This window comes from Semicossyphus pulcher, unplaced genomic scaffold (genome assembly GCF_022749685.1).
Source record: "Semicossyphus pulcher isolate SPU_LCO1_2020_fin unplaced genomic scaffold, fSemPul1.0.p SCAF_6, whole genome shotgun sequence".
Classification (NCBI taxonomy): domain Eukaryota; kingdom Metazoa; phylum Chordata; class Actinopteri; order Labriformes; family Labridae; genus Semicossyphus; species Semicossyphus pulcher.
This window is the reverse complement of record NW_027211737.1, coordinates 15,204,669-15,230,147: the sequence shown is the minus strand read 5'-3', so window position 1 is coordinate 15,230,147 and position 25,479 is coordinate 15,204,669. Positions and strand designations below refer to the sequence as shown.

At 42.2% G+C, this 25,479-nt stretch overlaps 1 protein-coding gene across 1 annotated transcript in view; it reads left to right on the top strand.

Moving 5' to 3' along the window:
* Positions 1-25,479, top strand: part of grid2 (glutamate receptor, ionotropic, delta 2) — a 514,857-nt gene that overhangs the window by 386,942 nt on the left and 102,436 nt on the right. The window contains exons 9-11 of the mRNA XM_069682887.1: positions 2,241-2,342; positions 12,214-12,411; positions 16,358-16,670. Coding sequence (XP_069538988.1) covers positions 2,241-2,342; positions 12,214-12,411; positions 16,358-16,670 — 613 coding nt within the window. The remainder of the gene's footprint in view (positions 1-2,240; positions 2,343-12,213; positions 12,412-16,357; positions 16,671-25,479) is intronic.

The following is a 25,479-nucleotide window of genomic DNA, read 5'->3' as shown; positions in this document are numbered from 1 at the left end:
CTATAGCTTTCTCTGGGCATAACTTTATATAGGCCCTATACATTTATACTGGTGTTTTCAGTTGTGCAGTATTAGAGTTCAACTTAAGTAAAAGTCCGACAGCTTGGCTCCTTAAGTTCAACATAGCAATATGAGTGCTTATAGTTGTCCCACCACACAACTGCATCCAGACGGTCACACATGCACAATTATCGGCCTATATTAATCTCCTGTTCACTTCTAATTTATGCAAGTGATAGGCCAAATAAAACACTAGCCCTGGATGGCAAAGGATTTCAAATTTGGTGACCTTTGACCTGCAAAGTGGCAGCCTCAACCAAAGCAGGAAGTGTCTGTGTTTGACCCCACTTGGCACTGCTCACACTTCTGTGTACGGTCTACCAAGGCTTTAAAGGGTCTTTAATTAAACAGCAAATGTATGGTGTATGTAACGTGTGTATGTATCTGTCTCCAAGCTGCCAGTAGGTCCTCTTCAGACCGCTCATTTTACTGTTCAACAGCAGTCGATTTGCGGGCCTCAAAAAGCTGCCCCTGACTCTGCTTAGAAATTCTACCAGACGAGCGAGATAAACTGTTGCCTTCTATCCTGTCAACAATTCTTCTAACATGATTTGAAATGTTGACTAAATGGCAGGGCGTGAAAAAAGACGTTCGCTAAGCGTATTGGTCCCAAAAGGGAATTGATCAGAAATGGCAGAGAATAGCACATTCAACAGTAACTTGAGGCTTTAGAAAAATGGATTATCCCATATTTCCCTCTGCAGCATGCCCTCTGCATCTCTGCTGTGTTTGTGTTTTCTTCTAAGCACAAATCGCGCCTTGCTAGTTTGTGTGTATCACAATGTGCGTGCGTGGATGTCTGTTTGCCTTTGGATAGCAGACAGCTAAATCTGGTGTTTTTTTTATTTTTTTCCCTACTGCTTCTCTCTCTACAGGGAAACTGGTTTGATCTTTGAAGCTGGAAAACAATCATTTATTGAAAGCAGAGGGCAGCAAACAGATGACGATACTGGATAAGGTTAAGGCTTAAATAATGTGATCTGACGGAAAAGACTGGAGGGGTGTGATGCAATTTGAAAGACATAGACGTTTTGGTTAAATTCATAAATCACTTATGCATTAAATCCCCATCATTCTGCAGATGCAATAAACGGTGCACCAGGGGCATATCTTATGGGGAGAGCAGGAAAATAATTATATATACATGTGCAAAAGTTGGATATGACATAGTATGGAAAGTATTCAGTCGCTAGACCTAAATTTGCATTTTAAAGCTTCCACTTCAACTTCATTATCTCGGAGGGGAAATTTGCCTTACAGCCGGATTAGAGTATAAAACATACAGATACCTGATGCACAACTACATCAAGCGACAACAGGACGCCTGGAGAATGTAAAACCATCATTAAAACCATCATCAGTCATCATTATAAAAAGGGAAACTGCTTCATCAATTTGATCCTCATTAGAACGTAGCAGTTTGATGGCCTGAGCGATAAAACACCTGGCCTTTAGTCATCTAACTCTCCGTCTAGGAGGTAGGAGCTCAAATTCACCGTATAGAGGATGACAAGGACACTGTAAGTCGTCTCGAGCCTGAGAGGTTGCTCTCTTGCAGAAGATGGGCAGTTGGAGTAGTTTAATGCCAATGATTTTACTTGCCACTTTAAAAATATGTTGCAAACTGTCCTTGTCTCCCAGTGTAAGATTACCAAACCAGGTGATGACAGAGTCTATCATGGAGCGTTTACAGCACACGCCAAACCACGTCCTTTAGCAATACAAGTGGGGCTACGCCTGCGAGCTAGTTCAGCCAGGCACTGGTTTCATACTTGACACGCATTACTCTCCACAGACACCTGACAAGCACCTCCCCCCAATTTGGCGGTCTATTCAACCAGCAAGATTTTCTGTCTCCACCACCCCAGCATACACCTGCAGTGTCTGGCTAGGGGGGTTTAAGAAATTATCTCATCACTCCTCGAATTTCTTCATGCAAAATGAATCTGGGAGGAGTGATGAGGTCGGAGCCTAGACGCCAAACACAAGCTGCGTTCAGACTGTTAGAAACGTTACAAACTCTCAGTTGTACTTTGACTTTGCTAAATAATCAATAGTTCATATTTGTGTATGTTCTAAATGTTTATTTGCCTCTTTTCTTCTCTGCAATTTATCGCTAAGAAATCCTCTCCCAATGTCCCCAGCTCTAAGTGTTCTCTGTGTTTGTGTGCTATTTGCAGCTGGCTACGTGGGACCCCGTCCACGGCTTGAACGGCACGCTGACAGACAGGAAATTGGAAAATAACATGAGAGGTGTGGTGCTGCGAGTTGTCACAGTTCTGGTGAGTATAACTGACCGGTGTGTTCATTTCTGCACGCCTGTCTACATGTTTTTTCTTATTATCCTGTCCTTTCCAATCAGCTATACGTGAAAAAAAGACCTGCTTCGGTTTTCTTTGTTCGAAAGTTGCCCTGCTGTTCACCCAGAAGAATCAAAGGCTAGACTGTTGTGACTACTAGTGGCATGTCAGACTACAGCCTTTTGCTCTGTTTTTAAATCCGTCCTATTGTCTAGTTTTCTGCCCATCATTCAGCTGTCTGCGCAAAGTCGTGGAGAGGGACCGATTGAAGGCTTGTGCCAGGGAAGGAAAATTGCAGAAACACATTCATGAGTAGAAAGAGAGAAGTCAGAGAAGGTGGAACACAATCAAACGCAATAATAGGAGTTTACTTAAGGATCAAGCTATTGTCATTTCATTAGCTTCCTTTTTGACATTTGACTGCCAGATGATAGCGACCGCTTGCGTCGTGATGATAGTAGGACTCCAGCTCTGTCTGTCTCGCCTGCAGCAGCGATTGGAGTACATCTCATGAGTGCTTTAAAGATTCACTGCTGTAAATTCTTCATATCCCGTCTTTGAAGTGAGAGGCAGAGAAGAAAGAGATAATGCTAGACATCTCTGGACCTAGCCCCCTTTTTTTATATGTATTTATTCCTCACTTTGATTTTCATCATCCTTAAAGGGAGAAAGGATATGGATTTTGTTTTGGATCACCATTTTTCCCATCGTCAGTGTTGGTTGGCTCCTATAGGTGTAGTCTGTGTGTGCATTTATGTTCCTTTCTTTCCACCCGTCGTGTTCTGTTCTTCTGCCTGTGACTGATGCCTCACCAGAGCCTAAAGACAGAAATAGATAGAAATTGTGTGAAATGTCCAGGGTGCTGCTTGGATGTTCTCTTTTCTTTTTATGTGGTTGAAAGGCACATCCTTATGGTGCGTGCGTGTGTGTGTGTGTGTGTGTGTGTGTGTGTGTGTACGTGATGAGAAGGTTTCTGAAGGGACCTTTGGAACAGATTGTTCCGTGTTGCCCTGGGCCTTTCTCCTGCTTTGATACAGCTGTCTTCTGTCTATGATGCGTAATGGTCTCATACACATCCATGCAACATGGCTGTTTCCATGTAACATGCAGAAGCAAGCATGTGTGTGTACACGCAGACACACACACTCACACACACAAACATTAACCTGTAAATTAATGTGTTCATTCTGTTCTATCACCAGACTGTTGAATAGGTATTGATTACTTAATTGGCAATGAGATCATAGCACTATTAGGGCCAAAGTCTCTCAATCAATGCTATCGATTAGCTGGGTCTGTATTGATTATTAAATGGATGTTACCAGGGAATGGTTGCATCACTATAATTATGTGTTTATGGCCCTCTACGGGACTCCGTCGTGTCACTGCTCCTGACACAAATGTGACTGAGGAGGATACTTTGGACCTGGAATTGAATTTTAAACTTTACACATTTGCATTAAATGATGTACTCCAGACAGGAGCGAGATTTTCTTAAGATGTCGGAACCTGAAGGTGCAAAATCAGACGGCCTGTAAATTACCACTCACTGACTTGCACATGTTCCCAATTTACTTTGATTCATCACAGCAGCTGAGTTTTCATCTTGCGCTGATTTTTTTTTTCCCGTGCTCCTTAATTTTCAGAGGGTGCATCCGAGGTTCGCCTGGGTCTACTCCACATTTAGAAGTAGCAAGCTGTGAATATGTCTGCAGCAGCCCAAATATGCAGCCAAAGGCAGAAGATGTCCCTTTTTAACTGGAGTTCACATTTTGGGAGATAATGAAAGAGCGCTCACACTGTTTTTCCCCAAATGAAGCTAAAGTTTCACTTTGGAGGAAGATAAGGCCGCAGTAACCACAAATTGAATTACAGTTTTATAGTGTTCCATAAGAATTGATTATATGAATAAGGTTCTTTTCAATTGTCGATAAATTACATTTATGTATACAGTGTATTTGTTTCCAGAGCATATGACTTTTTCCCCTAATTAACTTTCTTATAGGAGCAATGATTCTGTTTGCACCAACTTTTAATTGCAGAAAGTTTAGATCTCAAAAATAGTAATTGGTTTTCTGTTATACAGCTAAGTTAACCAAAACTTTTCTAGTTATATTGCTCATCTATCAACTCTATTCAAATTAAAAATTTCCAAGTGGAAAGAACAAAATCAAAGTTTTTACCACGCTATAAGGCCTTTATGTTAGGGATAATGTATAGTGAGCAGGTTGTTACTGAGGCAGGGTGAGCAGGATGCCGACGTGAGGCGAGAGATCATTATTTTTAAATTAATAAAATTATTTTATTGTTTTAAAAATGATTATTTCCGCTCCGTTTAAAAACAGTCTGTCACATTAACAGTGAGAGCTGCGTCCATAGCAACAGTTAACTCTTGTAGCCTTCTTAAGATGAGCTAGCCGAGCTGTTTTTACTCACATTAAATTAAGTAAGACAAGGTGAACGGGACCGCAGGAATCAGTGCATTGAGGTTTTCTGTCTCATCATTCACCGTCTTTAAAACAATCAATCAATCAATCAAGTTTTATTTGTATAGCGCCAAATCATAAACAAGTTATCTCAAGAGACTTTACAAAAAGCGCAGGTCTAGACCATACTCTTTTTATGTTATTTAATTTAGACAGAACACCGACATGAATCCACCATGAGCAGTACAACATTTGGCACAAACCTCGAGCAGACTCATGTTGAACAGCCATCTGCTCGACTGGATGGGCCGAAAAATGGGACGGAGGGAGATGCAGGATAGAGACAGACAGACAGAGCAGCAGCAACAACATACAGTATGTTCTTGTTACATGACGGCGACAGATAATACATACTTAAAGTTAACTTACAATTCCAATAATAATGGTACAAATGTGTAAAATTAGCAAGAACAGTATAGTCATGATGAAAGGCTGATAATGATATTTGTAACAGTTGAAGTCAACAGGTCTATTATTTGCATTAGCAACTGTAATAATGATACTATGGCGAAGTAGTTGTAGCAGTCTGAGTCGAGCAGATCCACAACAGCAGGTGGTCTGCAGCAACGATACCCAGAAACCTACGACACAAGGGAGCTCAAAAACTCCTGGGAAGACATATGGTTAGTAATGTTAATGGGACAAGAAGATACACTGGCGTATCCCGTACTGTGTTCCGTTCAATGTTTACTTCATGTGCTGTCTTCAGTTCTGTAGATCTCTCTGGTAAAAGTTTTTGCATCGTTTAACCTTCGGCCATGTCCACTCGTACACGGGTATCTTTAAAACGTAGCTTTTTCTCTGCGTTTTGAAGCCTTTCATCCACACACACACACCACTGAAAACGGATGTTTTGTAAACCACCGGCCAGGGTGAAGACCTTTTAGAAACTCAGTTTCCGCAGAGATGGCGTAAAGGGCATTTTTGGCTCATGACTGTGCGCCATTATCTCCTTTGTGAGGTGTCACAAATGAGGCGACGTTCCTTGCAAAATGACGAACGTGACAAAAACAGTGATGCTTCTAACCTTGCTAACGGGGCTTTTTACATGTTTACACATATCTGTACTAGAACTCGTGTTATAACCATGCTTGTGTGGACCGGGGTTTTTTTGGAAATGAAGGAAGGAAAAACTTTTCAATAATACCCGTGTAGGTGTAGACACGGCCTTAATCAGAATCAGAATCAGAATCAGAATAATTGTTTTCTCTCTGCAGTTTTTTCTCTTCTTTTTTCCCCTCCGTAAACTGACCTTCATCAAATGTACCAGACTTCTTTAGGCGGATTGATATGATTACAGTTAGTCCTTCAGATTGTTTGACAAGAGGCGCATCCCTAGAAACAGTCTGTTCTTCATAGCAACGGTCTGTTATCGAGAAATAGCAGACTTTGGAATGCCGTAATTAACCAATCAGAAGCAAGTATTTAACACAGCCGTGTAATATTATGATTTACTTTATAGAGATGATGACACACATGAGACAGAGAGTTGCTACAAACAGGGAAACAACTCTCTTTAGCCATGGAGATGCCTGGAAAAGTTCACTAGTGTTGATGAAAATGTTGGGCTTATATCCTGTTAAAAAAAGGGAAAAAATGGAGTGAATCCTACAAAAATAAAAAGACTTGCAGTTGATTTCCAATCTGCAGCACTTGTCTGTTTGGTTTTGTGTCACATATCCTCCATCTTTATCAAACAGAGATTGAGAGAAAATTCATTTTAAAAATCTAATCTTCCGCAGAGACCGCCAAGGCTTTTCAAAAGTACATTTTACACCAATTTCACAGACAAATGCTCACTACTGCAAATCACCACATGACTCTGTCCTTCCAAGCATTCCCTCAGAGGCCTCTTCAAAGGTCATTACGTAGTCTTTGTGGAAAATTGCTGTTCCCTGTCCCAATCATGTCTCCGAAAACACCCGAGCAGCGCAGAGACCGCGTGTGGTGCTTCCAGTCAAGTGGAGACAGGGGATGAACTTGTGCGAAGAGAATTAGCATAGAGAGAAGAGAGGAGGAGGAGGGATGAGGAGAATGAGATGAGACTAACAACTTGAAGATAAAGAGGAGATGTAGGAGAAGGATTGTGTTACTGTTTGAAAAAAACAGGTGTTTAGCTTGGACCCAAAAGCAACAACCGAAGGCAGATGGAGCAGTTAAGAGAATTTATTGAAGGGGGAAAAGGGAGAGGAGAGGGGATCCAGGGTCCAGGGCGTGAGAGAGGAATCAAAGGAGGGGTGAAGGCTAGAGACGTGAGGGCTTGAGGCGGTGGCTGGTGAAGGAATCCAATGAGAGAGTGTGGCAGCGTGGCAGAGATAGGGCGGTAGCACTGGGGCTCGTGGAGGAACTGGAAGAAGTAAAATTAGGCACAGGAAAAATACACAAAAAGCTGGAAGGCTCAATAATGCGAATGCACAAAAAACTCAAGAGAGAGCTGGCCGAAATACCACTTCTGAAGCGGGAATACTCTGGCACCAGAGAAACCTCACAGCAGGGTTTAAGTGCAGGTGGTGATTGCAGTGATGAGGCGCAGGTGTAAAGGTGCAGGTGGAGCCAGTGCAGGAGGGAGCCGCCCAATCTCTGTGAGGAGAAAGAGAGACTCCACACAAGAAAACAGGATTCCAAGAAACCAACTAAAAGAAATCCAAAACATGTTGAAATCACCACAGATTGGGATGTTGGATGATTTGTAAGAATGACAAATGGAAAGTGTTGCGGGCTCCATGTATGGATGGACGGATGAGTGGATGTTGAGAGAAGAGGTGTCAAAGGGAAAGCAGGAGACACTGCAGTGTACAAATATGCCACATTGTTTCAATCAGCTGATGAGAAAAGGAAGAGGCTGCAAAATAACAACAGGAGAGGATAGAGACAGTAGGGAGACAGATTAGCGTCACAAAGCCAGACCACATCTCACAAGGTAATTTTTCGTTACAAGATTTTAGTCTGGAAACCATCGACTTAGTATCGATTGAGCCCGGCAGCTCAACGGCAGACCAACCGGTGAGCTATTGTAAGTGTTTAGATGATTACATGACTCGATGCCTCTCAGGAGTCACAACCTGAACAACTCTTTAAACTGCATTTTATAGATGAGGCGTTTTTCTGCAACTTTTGCTTTATTCAAAAAATAATTTTGACAGTGTTTATCCAATAGCCGGTTTGTTTTATAGGCGTAATAAAAGAAGAAAGGTCAGTCACATTAAGGTGTTCAGGTGTAGAAATGGTTCGCGTTAATGCAAGAGTGAAGAAGAGAAGTGTCATGAACTGTCAAACAACCTGTGTCCTGACCAGAGATCAGTGAGCTTAAAATGCAGATCTGCAGATTGACCCTACTACAATTGTTTTGTAAAACTACTATAGAAGAAACTACACCCACTATACCACAGATATAACAAGAGTCAGATTAGCAGCTTGATTTTTCAGTGGGTGTCTGAAGTTCCTTGATGGGAAACGTTAATTCTGAAGGACTGTGAGTGCACAGTAGAGTCAAGTATAGATATTATGTGTAAAAAAAAAATAGCTTATCATTTTTTTGCTTTGGATCAAAGTGTCTGCTAACTTCCAGTAATAACTTTACTGTAACCCAGGTTAAGTAATTCCCCATAAAATGTAAACTAATTAGGGAATGGGTGTTACAAAGATCATTCCTACTGAGAGATTGGACAGAAAATCACTTGTCAGTTTTAAAAAGATGCACAGAAAAGTAAAATAAACAGACAAAAGTATCCAAGAAGATAAACCTTTATCATCTGAAAAAAATAAACTTTTATTTTCCTTTAATAATATTTTATTTCAATTAATATCATAACACTTCTTAAGTAGCTATCACAGCCTGCCAATCAGGTATTAGTACCTTGTGCCGGGGTTCACTTCCTCTTGACCTGCAGCAAGGAAGAGAGCAGCAAACGTGACGAGCGATAGCATTAGCCTTGGATTAAAAGAAGCTTTACAGGTCGATTTAAGTTTGCGAAAGCTACCACTGATAACTCCTTAGAAAAAATGAACCAGTGTAAGTTTGCCCAAAAGATCCTGTAGGCGCTAGTTGTTGAGAAATAACTGCATGGTGAGCTGTCTTTTAACTGCTGAAGCTGAGTGCTAACGGAGATCGCTAACCGCTAGATCAGCTAATTCTAACAAATACAATGGCAAAAGCTGTTACTTATGCTGAAAATGCTAGTTCTGCAATGTCATAGTGGAAACAGAATTCAGTGCAACTTATAGAATTAGCGGATGTATTATATGTATTAAAATAATTATATAAAGTACTAGAACTTTCTAAGTCTCACCCCAGATACACAAAGCTCTAAAGAGTAGCACATGCACCTTTCTTATCCGTGTTACATTGTTAGCTTCCCAGCTTGTGTTGGTGGACATGTGTGCCTGCATCTAAATGCATGTACTGTATTGGTGTGTGTGTGTGTTACTGAATAACACAGAGCCTGTTTAGTTGGAATGCCAACTGGAAACAAATCAATAAATCAAGCTGAAATACAAACAGGAAATTGGAAATAGGAGAAAATGGAAAAAGGAAAAGTTTATTTTTTTTCAGTGAAACCCTGTTCTGTTTTGTTTGCTTTAGCCAAGGGAATCCAAACTGAATACTTATTCGCTAATTTGATGTACTTTGTAAAAACCAAAAATCCTTCTTCACAAGACTTTCAAAGAACTCTTTGTTGCTGGATTGTTCATTCTGTTTCCTCTTTCATTGCTTTGCACTTGAACACATCTCTCTAATTTGACTGACTGTTACCTAGATTATGAGATTCTTCAGGACTCCTGTTGTGCTGCCCTTCAGATACGGAATTAGTAATGAAGAAGAGCCTGAATATACTATATACTGTATTTAATGTTCTTACACTCTCTTGTGTACGCAGGAAAAACCATTGAAACCTTGATATCTACACTTCCTGTTGTGTTCACTGGCCCCAATTAAATTCTTTAATTGTCATTATATCGACTTAATGCATGATTAACCTTGAAAATTAGCTTCCGGTGTGAACATCACCTGAGCAGTGTATGAAATTATTAAGGTCTGTGTTATTCTGCTCCTGTAAAACACGGTCAGCCATGTTTTCTCTGCCATGTTTATGTTCCTTAAAAAAGGTTTAAAGCACCCACATAAGAAAGCAATCAGTGGTACTTTAGGCGGTGATTCAGTATGTATGGCTGTGTGTGTTAGCGGGTGTTCCTGCCATGATTGATGGATGCCTGTGGTGAGAGAGGGACTTGGCATGCATGTCCACTCACTGCCTAATAGCTTATTGAACAGCAGCAGCTAGCAAGGATTAGAAACCGCCAAGTTAATGCCAAGCCTAGCCTGCATGTGTGTGTGTGTGTGTGTGTGTGCTTAATGTGCAGCCAGTATCCAGTCAATAGCACCCAGGCCCTCATAAATCTGCAAGACATACTGGCCTAAAACATTTCACTCATCAATCGGGATTTATTAAAGAAGAGAGAAAAAGAAGGGGGAGGAAGAGACGAGAGCTTCAAAGAAAACTCCTCTATGAAATGTTCGATCTAAGCAAAGTAAATAAAAGTAGACATCAAATTTGTTTTTCCCTTCTAAGGCTAGTTTCCTTCCTGCTCACCTTGTTAAATATGCCTCACTCCTCCTGGTGCTGTGTTCACTTAATTGCCTGAAATGTCAGCATTGCTGGATGTCATTTAACCTCAACAGGAAGCTGCCCTTTAGATGCTGATATCGATAAACAAGCGGCTCAGCCGCCCCGGAGCGCATTTCAAAATGAACCAATAAAAAACAAATATGCTGAATTGCATGGTGCAATTATCGATTTTCAACATTTTAATTCACTTGAAAATTCTAAATAGGTTATCATTTAAATATATAATTAAATACGGTTCTGTCTGTGAATAGAACCAAAGCAGAGCAGGGAAGTTTGGCACCCAAAAGCAGGCCGGGGCTGTGTTTTCTCCTGGGATTTCAAACAGACGGTCCAAAAAGAAGCATTTAGCTAAGAATTTAAACGCATTGACAGATATTAAGTACAGCATGTTGTTGCATCTGTCTTGTTACATTTGTCAGCATCTGGTCTGCCTCCACATTTATAACAAGGCGGATTTATTTCTGGTCAGAGAGCTGTTTTTTCTTGTTCTTTATTTAAAAAAATTGTATCTGTAAAAAGAAAGATGTGCTACCGATGGTATTCAGAGTTCTGCAGTTTCCTATTCGTGTGTATGTTAGTTACAAATCAATTAAAGGGGGGTATTATGCTCATTTCAAGCTTCATATTTCACTCTGTGATACCTGTGGAGTAGCTTAGCATCATTTACACTTCAAAAAAACACCAAATTTTCCTCACACTGGTGCTCTGTGCAGGCCCTCATACAGCCTCCGCCTGAAACAACTCAGTCAGCTCTGTCCCTTTAAGAAACCCCGCCCCTACAAGACTACTGTCGGCCTGTTGGCACCTGTGCCTGATCACACTAGAAGCTATTTGTTGGCAGATACTGACTTTGTTTCCTTCTGTCTTGATCCTTGTTTGTGTTGTCTCTCTCAGATGTACGTCACTTTGGACAAAAATGTCTGCTAAATGAAATTGTAACATTGTAACATTGTAACATTGTTTCTCCTGATTGGCCAGCTCTCTGAAGCCTGCTGAGGCTGCACAGCGTGTAGAAAACAGTGTGTAACCTGGCGTTCACAACAGCCTGCAGACTGAGCTGAGAAGCCTGGGGATTGATCCAACATACTGTTACCTACAGATCTGAAACTTTCCAACATTGTAACATTATATATCCATATACCACCTCTTTAAGGAATTCTGTGGAGTTTTTGGCCACTAGAGGCACTGTAGAGCAATGTTTTAACTACTCCCCATGCTGTAAGTACCTCCTGCTCTACAAGGCAAGGAGGATACCCTCAGAGGTATGACACATTTTACCTAAAGGGGTGACAGTCATGTGAGAGGGCTGACCAATTGAATTTGCACACAGCCACATAGGACGGTAATGCATATAGAAAGTAAGGTAGCTTTCAAAGGTAGAAATGTGTCGGTAAAGTGAAGAATGAGACTGGGGTCTAAAGTAAGACATGCAGGTCTTAAAACATAAAAGGCTTTGATTTCGTTATTGGCAGGAAATTGAACAGTGCTTTTAAGAATACAAAACTCCAGAGGGATGGCAGTGAACTTTCTGAGAAGTGTGTGTAAGTGTGTGGAGAATTGCCTCTTTGTACTGTAAGAGTAATGTAGGCCCTCACAGACCTGCTCCCAGCCTTTAGGGTGAGCGTTTGCGGTGGTATAATGGCCACTTGAGTAATTGGGTGATTTAATGCTTGAATGACTGGTGTATTGATTGACTGCGTGACTGACTTACTGACACACTGATTGATCTTTGCCTTGCAGGAGGAGCCCTTTGTGATGGTGTCAGAGAACGTTCTGGGAAAACCGAAGAAGTACCAGGGCTACTCCATCGACGTTCTGGATGCTCTGTCCAACTACTTGGGTTTTAAGTATGAGATCTACGTCGCTCCAGACCACAAATATGGCAGCTTGCAGTCCGACGGTCAGTGGAACGGACTGATGGGTGAACTGGTCTTTAAGGTGAGGAGTAAATGATTTACATACATGCACAAACAATTCACCAACAATTAAGTGGAAGTTGGAGTTGCATTGCCTACTTATGCAAACACTCTATACCAATACATAAGGAGGAGAAAAATGCATGCAAGCAGACACATGCCAGAGGCATCACTTAATCCTTACAGGTTGAGTCTGCAGAGTTTTCAGTCTCATTATAACGTTCCCCGTTGAAGTCATGTTATTTTAAAAGCAAATATTTAAATGAGGCTACCATAGGAGTGAGTTTAACTTCTTTAAATTAGGAGTTAGAAATTCAGACTCTCGTTCACTAACAATTGCAGCATGTAGTCTGAAGTGGACCAGAGTGGAGCTGACTTCAAAGATCCAGAGATGGAATATTGCATATTAGTGAAAACACAGCAGCTTTCTAATCATTTGACTTGCTTCAAGTATCTTCAAGTGTTTGATGCTTAACTGCCGACAGACACTTGAACTTTCTCAGAGGCAAGTTAAAAAGTGGAGACGACGTTTCTCAAGAGAGTGTGAAGCGGTAAAAGTGGATTTCGCAAAGTTGGAGAGGCCTTTAGTGTGAGGGTTATAAATTGGAGCATTTGGAAGATAAAAAACTTTAACCATAACAAAGACGCTGTGGCATACAGGTTACCTGAGGTAACGCCACCCATGGGTGAAGCACAAAATTCTGGGCCCTGAACACAGGTTTTCTCTATAGGCTTCTCTCTGCATGCACCCTATAATATATTGCTTTAAATATCTCTATCCTGAAAGCCATGTGTCTTCAGTCCCCTTTTTCCTCTCTGTATGAGGCCCTTGATGCCATCTTTGTAGTTTCTTGTTTGTCTGCCTGCATGCACAGACAGTTTTCAGTGCAGACCAATCATTACTTAATATTTGACATTATTATGTCAAAGTTTGTTAAGCACAGCAATAAAATATAGTAATGACAAAATATTAAGATTTAAATATTTACTCCACAATCAGTCACAAACATGAATATATCAATACCTCCTTGCACTCCCAGCACGTGGTCATTTTTTGCTCAGTCTTTGTCCTTACTTTAGAAACCACAGAGCTCATTTTAATTCGCCACAGAAACGAGCACTAAGCAAACAAGCTCATGGTTTCTCAGTCCTTGTCTTCTCCTCTGGGGCCTTGGTTCCTTAAAACATTCATTGACTGTTGTTTTGTTGAGGCCTGCGAGCAATAAGCCTTGGGCTCAGCCTCTTCCCGTCATGCTATTCTTCTGTCCCCAAAATAATTTATAGATTGCTAAAAAGAGGTGCAGCAAGGCCAATACTGTGATAACAGCAACAGCAACAGCAACTTGATAACAGAAATTACAAAAGGCATGATTAAAGTTAAAGATTAAAGTGATTAAAAGTTTACTAAGCTTCTAATAAACTCATGGTGACTTATAAAGCTACCTTAATCATACTTTTCTTTAGTGGCAGAACCATTTAAGACGCGTATCTTGCATCCTGGAAGTTGCAAGTTAGTATAATTCGTTTCCTTAAGATTAACGGATAGAGTTGATTAATACCACATTTCATTAATAAAAACCTTGAAGTAATTTGATTCTCTTCATAAATATAAATACAACTTTTATATAAGTGACCGCATGTTGCTTACACAATGAGACAACACTTCAGCAATAGGCAGCAAAGAAAGCTGCCATTGCATATGTAGAGCCTCATTTACCACATTTCAACCATACTCATACATTATAATATGCATAATAAAAACTAAGTTGTAATTACTGTTTCTCACTGAGTGTCTGTTTGTGTAAGTGCATGTTATACCTCTGTGTGTGTGCAATTCCCTTTCATGTCGCCTGTGAAAGCTGCAGCACATTTTGTTCCCTCTCCATAGGTCAAGGATGCGTTTTTTATTGTCTGCGGTGCATTCTCGGATGTTTCACTTCATTATTTCCTATTGAACATTTTTTCAGAGTGTGCTCACCTTCCCTTGACCTTGTATGCTTGTGTGTGTTTAGCCTTTGTGTTCCCCTCAATGCAACAGCTTACAAAATGATAGAGAAATGCTTAGAGCACGATGCATATTAATGTGTGCTCAGACAGGCACAGGCTGCGAATCAACTGAACGTGCAAATAATTTTATTTTCTCCATCAGTCAGCAGCAAGGTTTATCTCTCTAAAAACCCAATTATACCGGATAATTATTACCCAGAGTGCTCTCTGCAAGTTCCCATGTTGACTGACCACCACATTCAGCATGGCAATTCATCCCTCCTCACACGCGCACACATTAGCATGCATATCGTTGTGTTGTCTCAGCCAACAGGCATCCTGCAGGGTTTCTCCCAATACTCTTCCTATGCAGTACAAGTGACAATTTCTGCACATTTAAGCATTTTGTTTCCTCATTCATCTGTGAAATTAGCTGATTTTTTTGCCTACAGTGGATTAAAATGTTTGTTTGTAGTGTGTGCGTTTGTGTGTGTGTGTGCGGATACGGATGAGGCGCGTGGTTGGTAAGCGTGAAAGTACGCGTGTGTGTCATGGCTGTAGGGCTTAGCGTTCATCAGCGCTGTCATTCGTTTGCAGCAACAATGAAAATCTCATTATGGTACAAGTTCATAGTATGTGCAATCTCTCGCACAAGTATAGATTTCAAACACGTGTGCACGCTCACAACAGCATCTTAAATCCTTGTTATGGTACAAGCAGCTGTCTGGAGCTGCTAACCAAGCACCGGGGACTGAAAACATTTTAATTAGTCATCATTGTTTTTGCGTTTAAGCTGAGCTCAGCCTATTTTACTGGGGAGACGTAATCACTGAGAGCGTCTTTTTTTTTTTTCATCTTAAAGTCTCTACACAAAAATAATTAAGGCAGTCATTAGATCTCTCTTAAAAATCCAAGAAAGGCAATAAGATCGGCTTTTAATGCCTGTGGAGGCATCGAGACCTAAAAGCAGATCAATGAAGTAATCGAGGAAGATATCAAAAGTGAGATGCCCGCTCAATGCAGAGCTTACAGGACAGTCCTGTCATACTCATGCACAGAGGCAAAACAGAGCACAATGCACATAATGACAATATCCAAACATGCTTACTTTTGCAGAGCCTTTTCTTTCTAACGTTCAGTCTCCATTTAGCAGTAAAGAAACACAAAATAAGAATAACAAAGTTGATCATAGAAGATCATAGTCCTTTTCTGTAAGAAAAGTTATTATATGCATTTATATCCAACGGTTGGATTACAATTTCTGGCACAATACAACCTTCTACTTTTTCCAAGTGTTGGCATTGTCCTCCATTTGTTCATATATGACAGTTTAGTTAAGTAAGGGATAATGCATAGAGAGCAGGTTGTTATCGCAACAATGTAATAATACTATATACTGCAAAAGCAAAGGCTTTCATCAGTGGGCCATAGGCTCAATCACCATTGTGTTACCTCATTCGGCGATAGATTGTGACTTAACAGACATTTATTCTTCAAGATTATTACCCTAACCAATCAGAATCAAGTATTTAACACAGCCGTGTAATAAGATCTCGTAACGCTTCAAAACAAAAGATGAAATACTCCTGCCACCTGTCGACATCGAAAGCAATCTTTCACTGGAAGTAAAGTTAATAGTAATATACTTTGTAATCTACCCATTCATCTATAAACAGGTGAGCAAAGAACACATTCTCTGAAAGTTCAGAATAAGACAACACATCTTCCTTCTGATATATTTGCAGTTGATTTGGTAGTAAGACAACACACATTATCTGAAGCTCTGTGCTCAGAAAACATGTTTTGTTCATCTACCAGTGGCACAGATGTTCCCAGGTGATATTAACGTTTACTTCTATTTAAATGTATAATTTTATATGGTGCACCTACCTGTCTCTGGTGACTAAAGTCCCTGTTCCTCACCTACACATTTTCACTGTGTTGCTACTTCAAAGTCCTCTCTTGCCCTCTGCCTCTTGCAGCGTGCCGATGTGGGACTCTCTGCCCTGACCATCACGCCTGAGCGAGAGAGCGTCGTGGACTTCACCACACGCTACATGGATTATTCTGTGGGCGTTCTGCTGCGCAAGGCCGAGCGCACTGTGGACATGTTTGCCTGCCTGGCACCCTTCGACCTGTCGCTGTGGGCGTGCATCGCGGGCACTGTGCTCCTCATTGGCATCCTGGTGTACTTGCTCAACTGGCTCAACCCACCGCGGCTCCCCATGGGATCTGTGTCCTCGACTACATTGTACAACTCCATGTGGTTCGTGTACGGCTCCTTTGTGCAACAAGGTAAGGAAGATGTGGGATAGAAGGGGGTACTGCATGACATTTTTGTAGTTTTTGTAATTGTGTAATTAGTTGTAGTCCTGAATTACGATTTTACCAACTTAAAAACATGGAGACAGGATGTAACAGGATGTTTGTTTTAGGGTTGGGTATTGGCAAGGACCTCACGATACACTACGTATCACGATACCTGGGTCACGATACGATACGTATCACGATACTCGAAATATTCTACATACATTAGGCTGTAGGTGTGTGGATAAAAAGGGCTCTCTGCACAGTGTCTTGGTAGTGAAGTCGTAGGCTAGTTATTTAAATCCTTTGTATCTGTTTTGGCCGCATTACCAAAGTGTGGTCCGGCGTCTGCTTAGATTTTTCAACCCTGCTCTTCTGCAGTATTGCCGGCAGTGACAGAGGCAGGGAAGAAACCAGCCTACTAGCGTTACAGCGACATGTACAGGAGCAGAGGTCGTTATAATCACAGGAATTTGAGGGAAATATTAGGGCGTCTTAAATCCATTAAATGTATCGATATGAGGGTCGGGAAAATGGATACATTATCGTGAAAATGAAATATTGGGATACTTTGCTGTATGGATATTTTTGCACAGCCTTAGTTTCTTTATACAAGTACCTTTCAGCCTTTCAACCCCTCCTTATGTCTTGCACAAGACAGTAAGGTGGCCTGGAAAATGGTTGACAGTGAACACATTTCACGCTGCTGTTATATTTTTTTTCCAGAACTTTTATGCACACACTATTTGGGAAGATAATTAGTAGTGCTGTCAAAATTAAGGCGTTCATTTTTGTGATTAATTTAAAATATTGAATGTGTTAAAAAAAATAAAACGCCATTAAGGCAGCTGTGTTTACTTCCTGTGGCAATTCCTGTGAGTGTTGCCAATTTAGCGACTTTCTCTCTCCTTTTAGGTGACTTTTTTCTAAAAAGCGACTCGCGACATCTTTTTCAGACCAGTGAAATATGTTTATATTTATTGTAATTCATTCCCATGTTTGCTGCTCAGAGTAATCGCAGTTCACGGCTCCGCTGCCAACAGCTCTGAGTTGCTCTCTCTCCTCTTGTCCCGTGCGCAGCAGCACTGCGCAGGCAGTCAGGGGCGGGCGGGGCTGGCCTAGGGCAGTGGGCAGGAAGAGGACAGCGACCAATCGGGCGGCTCGCTCACCGCAGCAGTGGTGTGACAACCGCCACATCGAACTATCCTAGCTAAAGATGGATAAATTATGGTTTTGAAATTCAATTGGCACTTATAGGCCTGGGTTTTGTTGTTATTTCTTTAAATACATAAGAAATATGCCTTTCAAGCTGACAGTCAGTTTTGATGGCCTTGAGGGTTCTATTGGTAATGTGTGGTTCACAGGAGAGAATCTGTGTTTAAAGTTTAAAAGATGCTATTAAACAACAGTGTTTTAACTTAAATATATTTATTTTCTCTTGATTCTACATTAATTTCCTGATTTTACATTTAAATATCCATTCTTATGAGCTTCAGTCTTTAGAAGAAAAAGTGATTAATTGCGATTAATCACAGCAAACGATTAATTAGTAATCTAGACTGGTAAGTCCAGTTCCATCATTCTCGGGTTCCAGGAATAATTTGCATGTTATTATAGTTTTTTATTTTTAGCCCAGCTAAGAAAGTGCACTGTTGTGTTGTTGTTAAATATTTTGCCGGAGGGAAATCGTCCTTTACAACATGTTTTATTTTCAGGCTCCATCACAAAGGTAAAAAATAGAGCGATAATGGGAGGAGAGGGAAGCATTGGAGGAAAAATGTGATTTCTAAAGCAATCTAATGTCAGGAATTTAATATTAGCCGTCCTCTGGGCGTCATAAGTGTGGAATGACCTTTAGTGTTCGAGCACAATAGTCAAATGAGAAGAAAAAGAAAGGAGAGGTTTATTCCACATGGATAGAGTGGAGGATAATGACCTGATCCCGGTTATCTACCGAAAGATTGTCCAGAATCCATCGGGCCGTGCTCAGGTGCTGAGACCAGACAATTGACACCCAGGGAAGGGTTTAAACTTCATCAGTGCAGGAATGAAGTCGTGATGGGGAGAGGAAAGGGCAAAGGGAGGAGAGAAAAATAAGATCACTTTAATACGAACTTTGCGCCTGTGCGTGTGTGTGTGTGTGTTGAAGCATATTAAATAAATAACTGCTTTCTTCCAGTGAGCACAGTGTGCTCTCGCTATCATTCTCCAGGACTCGCAATAGTTAATGTTTTAAGCTACATTAATTATGCAAATTTGAAGAGGGATGATTTTGTTGTGGGGTTTTTTTTGTATTCAAAGCTGCCTTTGAAACATTTCAGGCCCTGAATAAGCAGCTGATGATCATTCCACCCTTTGGTAAATAATCCTCCATCTTATGCTGCAGCTAATGGTGCTAATGATGATGATGATACATGCTAATTGCTGTTTGATATTCACAATCGTTTCTCTTTTTAGCTGTAATTAACATTTTAGTCATGGCATCATTAGAGAGAAAAAAAGAGAGGGAGAGAATGTATCTAATTCCTCAAGACTGCGTTCCCCCTTTGAGTGCGTGTATTTATGTCTGTGCATCGGTATGTGCTGCACAGTATGTGTGAGAGTGTGTGCGTGTGTGGGGCATCAGAGAAGAAAAAGCTGGGATCAATCTCTTTTGTAAAGCAGAGATCCCTTTTTACCATGAAAACTGTCTCGATAAGCAGAAATAGCAGCTAAGTTCCCCCTGATGGAAGAGAAAACCCTCTTTTTGTCACTCACGTCCTGCAGAATGGACCAAGTTGAAGACTCAAGACCCCATACTGTTCTGCCTTTGAACGCAGGGTCAGGCCAAAAGCCGGGCTTCTGTTCTCATTACTTTTCCGGTCTAAATGTTGTCTTAACGCGCATCTTCTATCAGGTCAGACGGCCCTCTCCAACAGCAAAGCCCTCACTCGCATACCTTAGACACGGTAACAATGCGAGGTCTGAAATACTTGGACACACCTTATAGAAAGCCCTCCTCTTCTTGTGTAGCACTCTTGGTGAGGCTTTTCTTGTTCAACAAGGCAGATATTTCTTGCTGTGACAACCGGTGCTCAGGAAGTAATGAGACTATTGTAATGTGGAGGCGCTGTGGCAAAATTGAAGCCTTTGGCCCCGGGCTAATGATGCTACGGGCCTTTTGATGACGTGCACGATTTCCAACTCTCCTTTTGTAAAGATAATGGAGAGGTGAGTCCTTTCACAACACCCCCAAGCTTCATCTACATTTCTTTTGTTGTTATAGGTGAAAACACTTTATTCTGCACCTTGTGCGGACAGTTAAGCTATAGTTCGCCTTACAGGTAAAGAGGAGCTTAGCTTCTGAAGCGAGATGTGAGTAAACGACGAGCTGCATTGCAGGTGCAGGACACTGAACTAGACGTCATGCCTGTAAACAACAGGAGTGTCACTCCTGTGAATGCGTAAGGAGCGACCCCACTACAAACACAAGTTCATAAAATATTAATGACATCATGTGGCAAGAACACTTAAGCATACAAAAGCCCACAAACATGTATCTTGATCCCGCAGCATCTCCATCATGTCCCAAAGCTTTGAGCAGGAAGGAGCTGGAGAGGAGCGAAGAGAGCAAATAGTCCAACGTGATGCCGAAATGTTGCTTTTGGCTGAGTCACGTTGCCTGCGAGGGGAGGCGAGGACGAGAGGAGAAAGAGCGAGGTGCAGAGGGATTACGCTGATTTCTCTCAACCCTTATCTCCTCTTGTCCTCCTCCTGTCTCTCTGTTTCCGTGCTTTCCACTTTTCCTTTCTTATGCTTCCATTTTCTCCCTTTCAGCTCTTGTTGTGTGACCTTGTGTCCCTTCTCTTCACCATCTTTCGTCCCTCCTTCTTCCTTTTACCTTTGTGTGTCCACTCCTTAGCCCCTTTCCCCTGTCTTTCTCATCCCTGTGATTCCTTCTTCTTACCCAAACACTCCCTGCCTTCCCATTTGGGTTCCAGTAAATTGACTGTTTACAACTTTACCAATAGGTCTCTCAGATGTGTGTGTGTGTGCCAGCACAAGTGCAAATAGAGGAAAAGAGACAAGAAGTAAGCGAGAGAGGGAATGGGGATGGTGGGAAAAAATGTCTGTACTCAGTAAACTATGTCTAATTGGTCTCCAGGAGAGTGAGAGAGACAGAGAGAGGGAGGGAAAGAGGGGAAGAGATGAAGACAGAATGGGCAGGAGTGAATTTGACAAAATCTGCTGGTCGGTTCTGCATTCTGTTAAATTGTGGGCCCAGTAGGAAGTCTTTGGAGTTGGTTTTATTATTCAGTATTAAAACTGTATCTCCTAAAGCAACGAACACCTCTAACAGCAACTTTAACAGAGAAAAATACAGAGACAGCTTTAAGATGTGCAGCAGGAATACAGACATTTAAAGAGTCCCACATGCACTGCAAAAGTGGGATTGCCAAAACGTTGCGATTGCTGAGCTTCACACTTTGAAAAAGAGGCAGAAAATGAGATGGAACATACATTTATACAACGCTAATGCGGGGTACACACCACAAGATAATCAGGCCGAAGCAAATCCTGATTTTTTGATGGTTTTAAAGATTATCTTTAGTGTTTAACCTTGTAAACATCTCCATGTGGTGTTTTTCATGTGCTATCAGGGACAACATAAGCAGTCATCTCCATGGCTGGGCCTGTCTGATTTTAAACTGCAGTGTACCAAGGACAGGCTGAACAACACGTTTTCAGATTGGCAGGTTTGTGACCTCACAAGCCGAAGGAGCCAATCCCGTTAATGAACGAGGTGACATTATGCATATCATCATGTGCAACCAATGGCAACCACATCAGCGATGCACAAGCAGCTGTAACTGTCATCGTAATTTTTGCAAACTCACTACTGACTACTAACAATAACGTCGCTACTACTGATTACTACATTTCAAACTAGCTAAGTTTCAACAAGTTGCCACTAACGATGGCAGAGACGTGGGGTTTTTGATGAGGGAGAAGGAGGAGATGCCTTGGGACATTTTAAACATGTTCTATATTTATAATCTGATGTCCTGTTGTGTGGGGGGAATCCATAGGACAGCTGAACACGCACTCTGTGGATTGTCACGTGGAACAAAAGGATAGCCAATTGGGAAGCAAGCTGACTGAAGGAGGAAGCACAACAACCGCAGCCATGGCAGATTTTACTCAACTCCAGCTCGCGCTGTAACACATACAGCCCATGTTCACGCCGTCTCCGCAACAGCCTTTATTTATAGGACAGCTGAAGAGAGAGAGGACATTTTGGGAGTAGAGACTGGGGGATGACATGCACCAAATGATCGGCAGACCAGGAGTCGAACCTGCGATCAGTACGACGAGGACTGTAGCCTCTATACATGGGGCGCCTGCTACCAACTGAGCTAAATCCCCACCCCCCTTTTTCTTTGTCCATCGTCCGCCAGGTTTGTTTACTATACCATGACCATGTTAGACCACGAGAGATCTGGCGAGGTTTCCAGTTGTGAGAGTCGGACTTTGGATGGTCATGAGTGGAATCTGTGAGTGTGTGGTGTGCTGTTTTGGTCATACCGTTGCTGTCCACCATTACAGGAACAAAACTGTTCAATCTATCAAGATCTGTCGTCATGTGTGGGGTCTCTCACATTTTCAACATCTGTTAAGATTTTAAAAATCCTTTTGTTTGGGTCTTCACTTCACAGAGGTAAAGGGCATAAAGAGTGGATATACAGCCGATCAGTCAGAACAAGGTCAGACGCCACATCTGCCACTGTGACAAAAACTAGCTCATATTTTAAAGCACAATAAACCCACAGAAGGTCGAGTAGACTCCGGTACAAAAGATTGAAAAGTAAGCTGCAGTTCTGCATTTACAGGTAGCACACAGGAAGATGCTAGTCCTGCTGTGTTCAAAACCAACTCAGAAACATGCAGTGAAGCTGGAAAAATCGGTGCGTGTCTATCAGCACACATCTTTCCCGGAGATTCATTCCGGTTTCGGTCACACCTCACCTGTCTTCTTCTGAAAGCAGCCACGTCTCTGGAGCTGCAGACAAAAATGTGACTTATTATTTCAGGAGAGAAGCTGAGACAAAGAAGCGGGACATCACACAAGTTTCCTGAGAGCTGAAAAGTGAATGAAGTATGTGAGTAGTGTGTGCAGAGTGGACGATGTGGGAGAGAGGGTATGATTTAAAGAGGATGTGAAATGTTTCCTAAGGAGATTAATTTTCAGCTTCAGTTGGGTTACTCTTTGGCCCTGGCTGTGCTGGGAAGGTCATTCTAATATTTTTCAGAGCCAGGAGGGAGGAGAGTCAAGGCTGGGATGAGTGATTACCGGGTCACATTATTAGGAGAGCCAGGCAGACAACATTAGCAGAGTGCAGGGCATTGACTGGCTGCTATGTAGAGTCTGCACACGGCGTTACCCGGAGGGATGGGGATGTGCGCTCATTTGCAGTCGTGTGCACCAGGTTTTTGGATTTGGAATGAGCCACCACAGGCAGCCAGTGGAGTGGGGCAGGACGCCGTTGACATGCGAGAATCGAGGATGAGAGAAAACAAGAGCGCCTGCAGCAGTTTGGAGAAGTTGTGGGGAGCGTGGTCAGAGGAAAAGTTGACGGAAGTTTCAACAGGCTGAGCAGAAGCGCCTCCATTCAGTGTTGTGGATAATTGTAAACCAGCAGGAAGAGAAGAAAGAGTTTGAAAGCAAAAACAGCCTTTTTGGAGAAGGACACATTCACACACGGCATTTAAACGTAGAGTGAAAGTGTTATTCATCGCCGGGGATGATAATGCGTTTCAAATTACACCCTGTAAAATGGATTAAACATCATTTTCTACGGATATCGGAGACAGAATGAAACCAAAGGCAAATTAAAGTGACCATTTGTTATTGTGTTTGAGTCGTCCAGAGGATTCTATTGAATACTCCAAGTTAATGCGGTAATGATGCAATTAATTTGTGATCCATTTCATTACAGGAGCAAACCTCAAAGAGCTACAGGAAAAAAACATCATTTTTAGAAGGAGGACGGAAGATAAAGCAGGAAGCAGTGGAAAGATATTTAGCAGTTCAAAGAAAAATGTCTGGTTGTAGAGGCAGGTTTGTGGGCACGGCCTTACAGACAAAGCTCGGGGTTTGACATGCCCCGAGGTGTTGCTCTGGCTGTACGTTGGAAGGCCAGAGAGCATCTGCAACACATCACGTTCTCAGTGGGTGTTTTTCTGCTCATTTTTTGGTGCAAAGCTGCACTCTGTGAGCGAGATGAAAGCAGAAGTGGCCTCAGTTATCAAATGGACTGTGAACTCTGCTGTAATTGAAATGTTAGAACAGGCGACAGAGGCTGGCAGTCAAAGGAAGCATGTCTGCTGACGTGTAACCTGTGTAGGACGCGGGAGAGACGTACTGTTACCAAGCCGGATATGTTGAAGAGAGAGAAAACTTAAAAGAGACAGAGAGTGAAGCTTAAAGTCCACAGGATTACACAGCTCGTGATTAAATAGCAGGTGGCGCTGTATGTCTCTGGCGCATCCCAGAAGCATCTCTCCGTTCTGCTCTGCTAAAGATACGCGCCGACTCTATTTTTCTCGGAGGCCGCTTCAAGCTCGCATCAAGCTGAACAGAGCAGATCGTTCCAAACAGGAAGTCAGCCGCGAAAACAGCATAGAGCATCCGGTCATTTCAAAATGAAACACCGTGTACAGAGCGGTACAGACTCTCGTTTTTTAACATCAACACACTAAAATCTTGGAATGATATCCAAATGAGAAGATAATCAACCTCGGAGGTGCAAACTGAACTTATCGCAAATCTCGCGCGATAATGTAGTTATCCTGGGATCTTGTGATCAGGCAAATGCAGCTGCTCGGGCCAGCGCTCCGCTGCGCTGCGGACCAGACACGCTTCCTGTGGGCGGGGGCTCGCGCCATCTGACGAACCAGAACCGTGGTGCAGACAGAACGCACAGTGAAGACAGTGTTCTTTATCTCCGTCCCATTTTCTCATCTCCCTCTTTCCGTCTTTCCTCCCCCTCTTCTTCCCGTCCCGACTCTGAAGTTTTACTAGAAATCTTTGAGCTAAAGCAGAACAGTCAAAAGCAAAACTGTGTTGTCACATTGAATATTTTCCTTTCACAAATCTCGCCCATCCTCTCTCTATGACTCTCATTTTCTGGTGTTCTCCCCTAATTAATGTCCTAACCAGTAGGGGAGGAGAGAGCCGCTGTGGAGAAGCAGACTGTGTTTTTGTGGGTGTGTGCACAAGTGTGTGTGTTATCTTAGCATGCAGCCCCGCAGTCAGCGGGAGTGCTGCTGTCTCTCAATTAGAGCGAACTTTGTGGGAAATGCAAACACATTCACACACATACGCACACTGTGAATTATTTGTTTTCACTGTATGAAAACATTGCATTGGTACACACACACACAGGCACACACATACACAGTGAAGGCCATAGGCCATAATCAACACTTTCATCTCTCCATCTGCTGCTCTAAACCTCTCTCTCTCCTTCCCTCTCTCTTTCTCTTCCTCTCTCTCCCTGCACTTCTTTTTCTCCACGCTCCCCTGCAGTGCTTCTATCTGTCTGTATGAGTGAGTGTAACTGTGTGTGCGTGAGGGGAAGAGTGTGTGTTTTTTTCACAGCCTTGTTGGAGCGCCACATAGAAAAAAAAAAAACCCATTGTTTCTCTTCTTCCGTCCCTTGCATTCCATCCCTTCATCCCTCACTTCTGCAGTTTTCGCTACTTACTGCTGAGTTTTCTCGATGTGATTTGCGTTCACACTCCCCGTCTTCCCCTC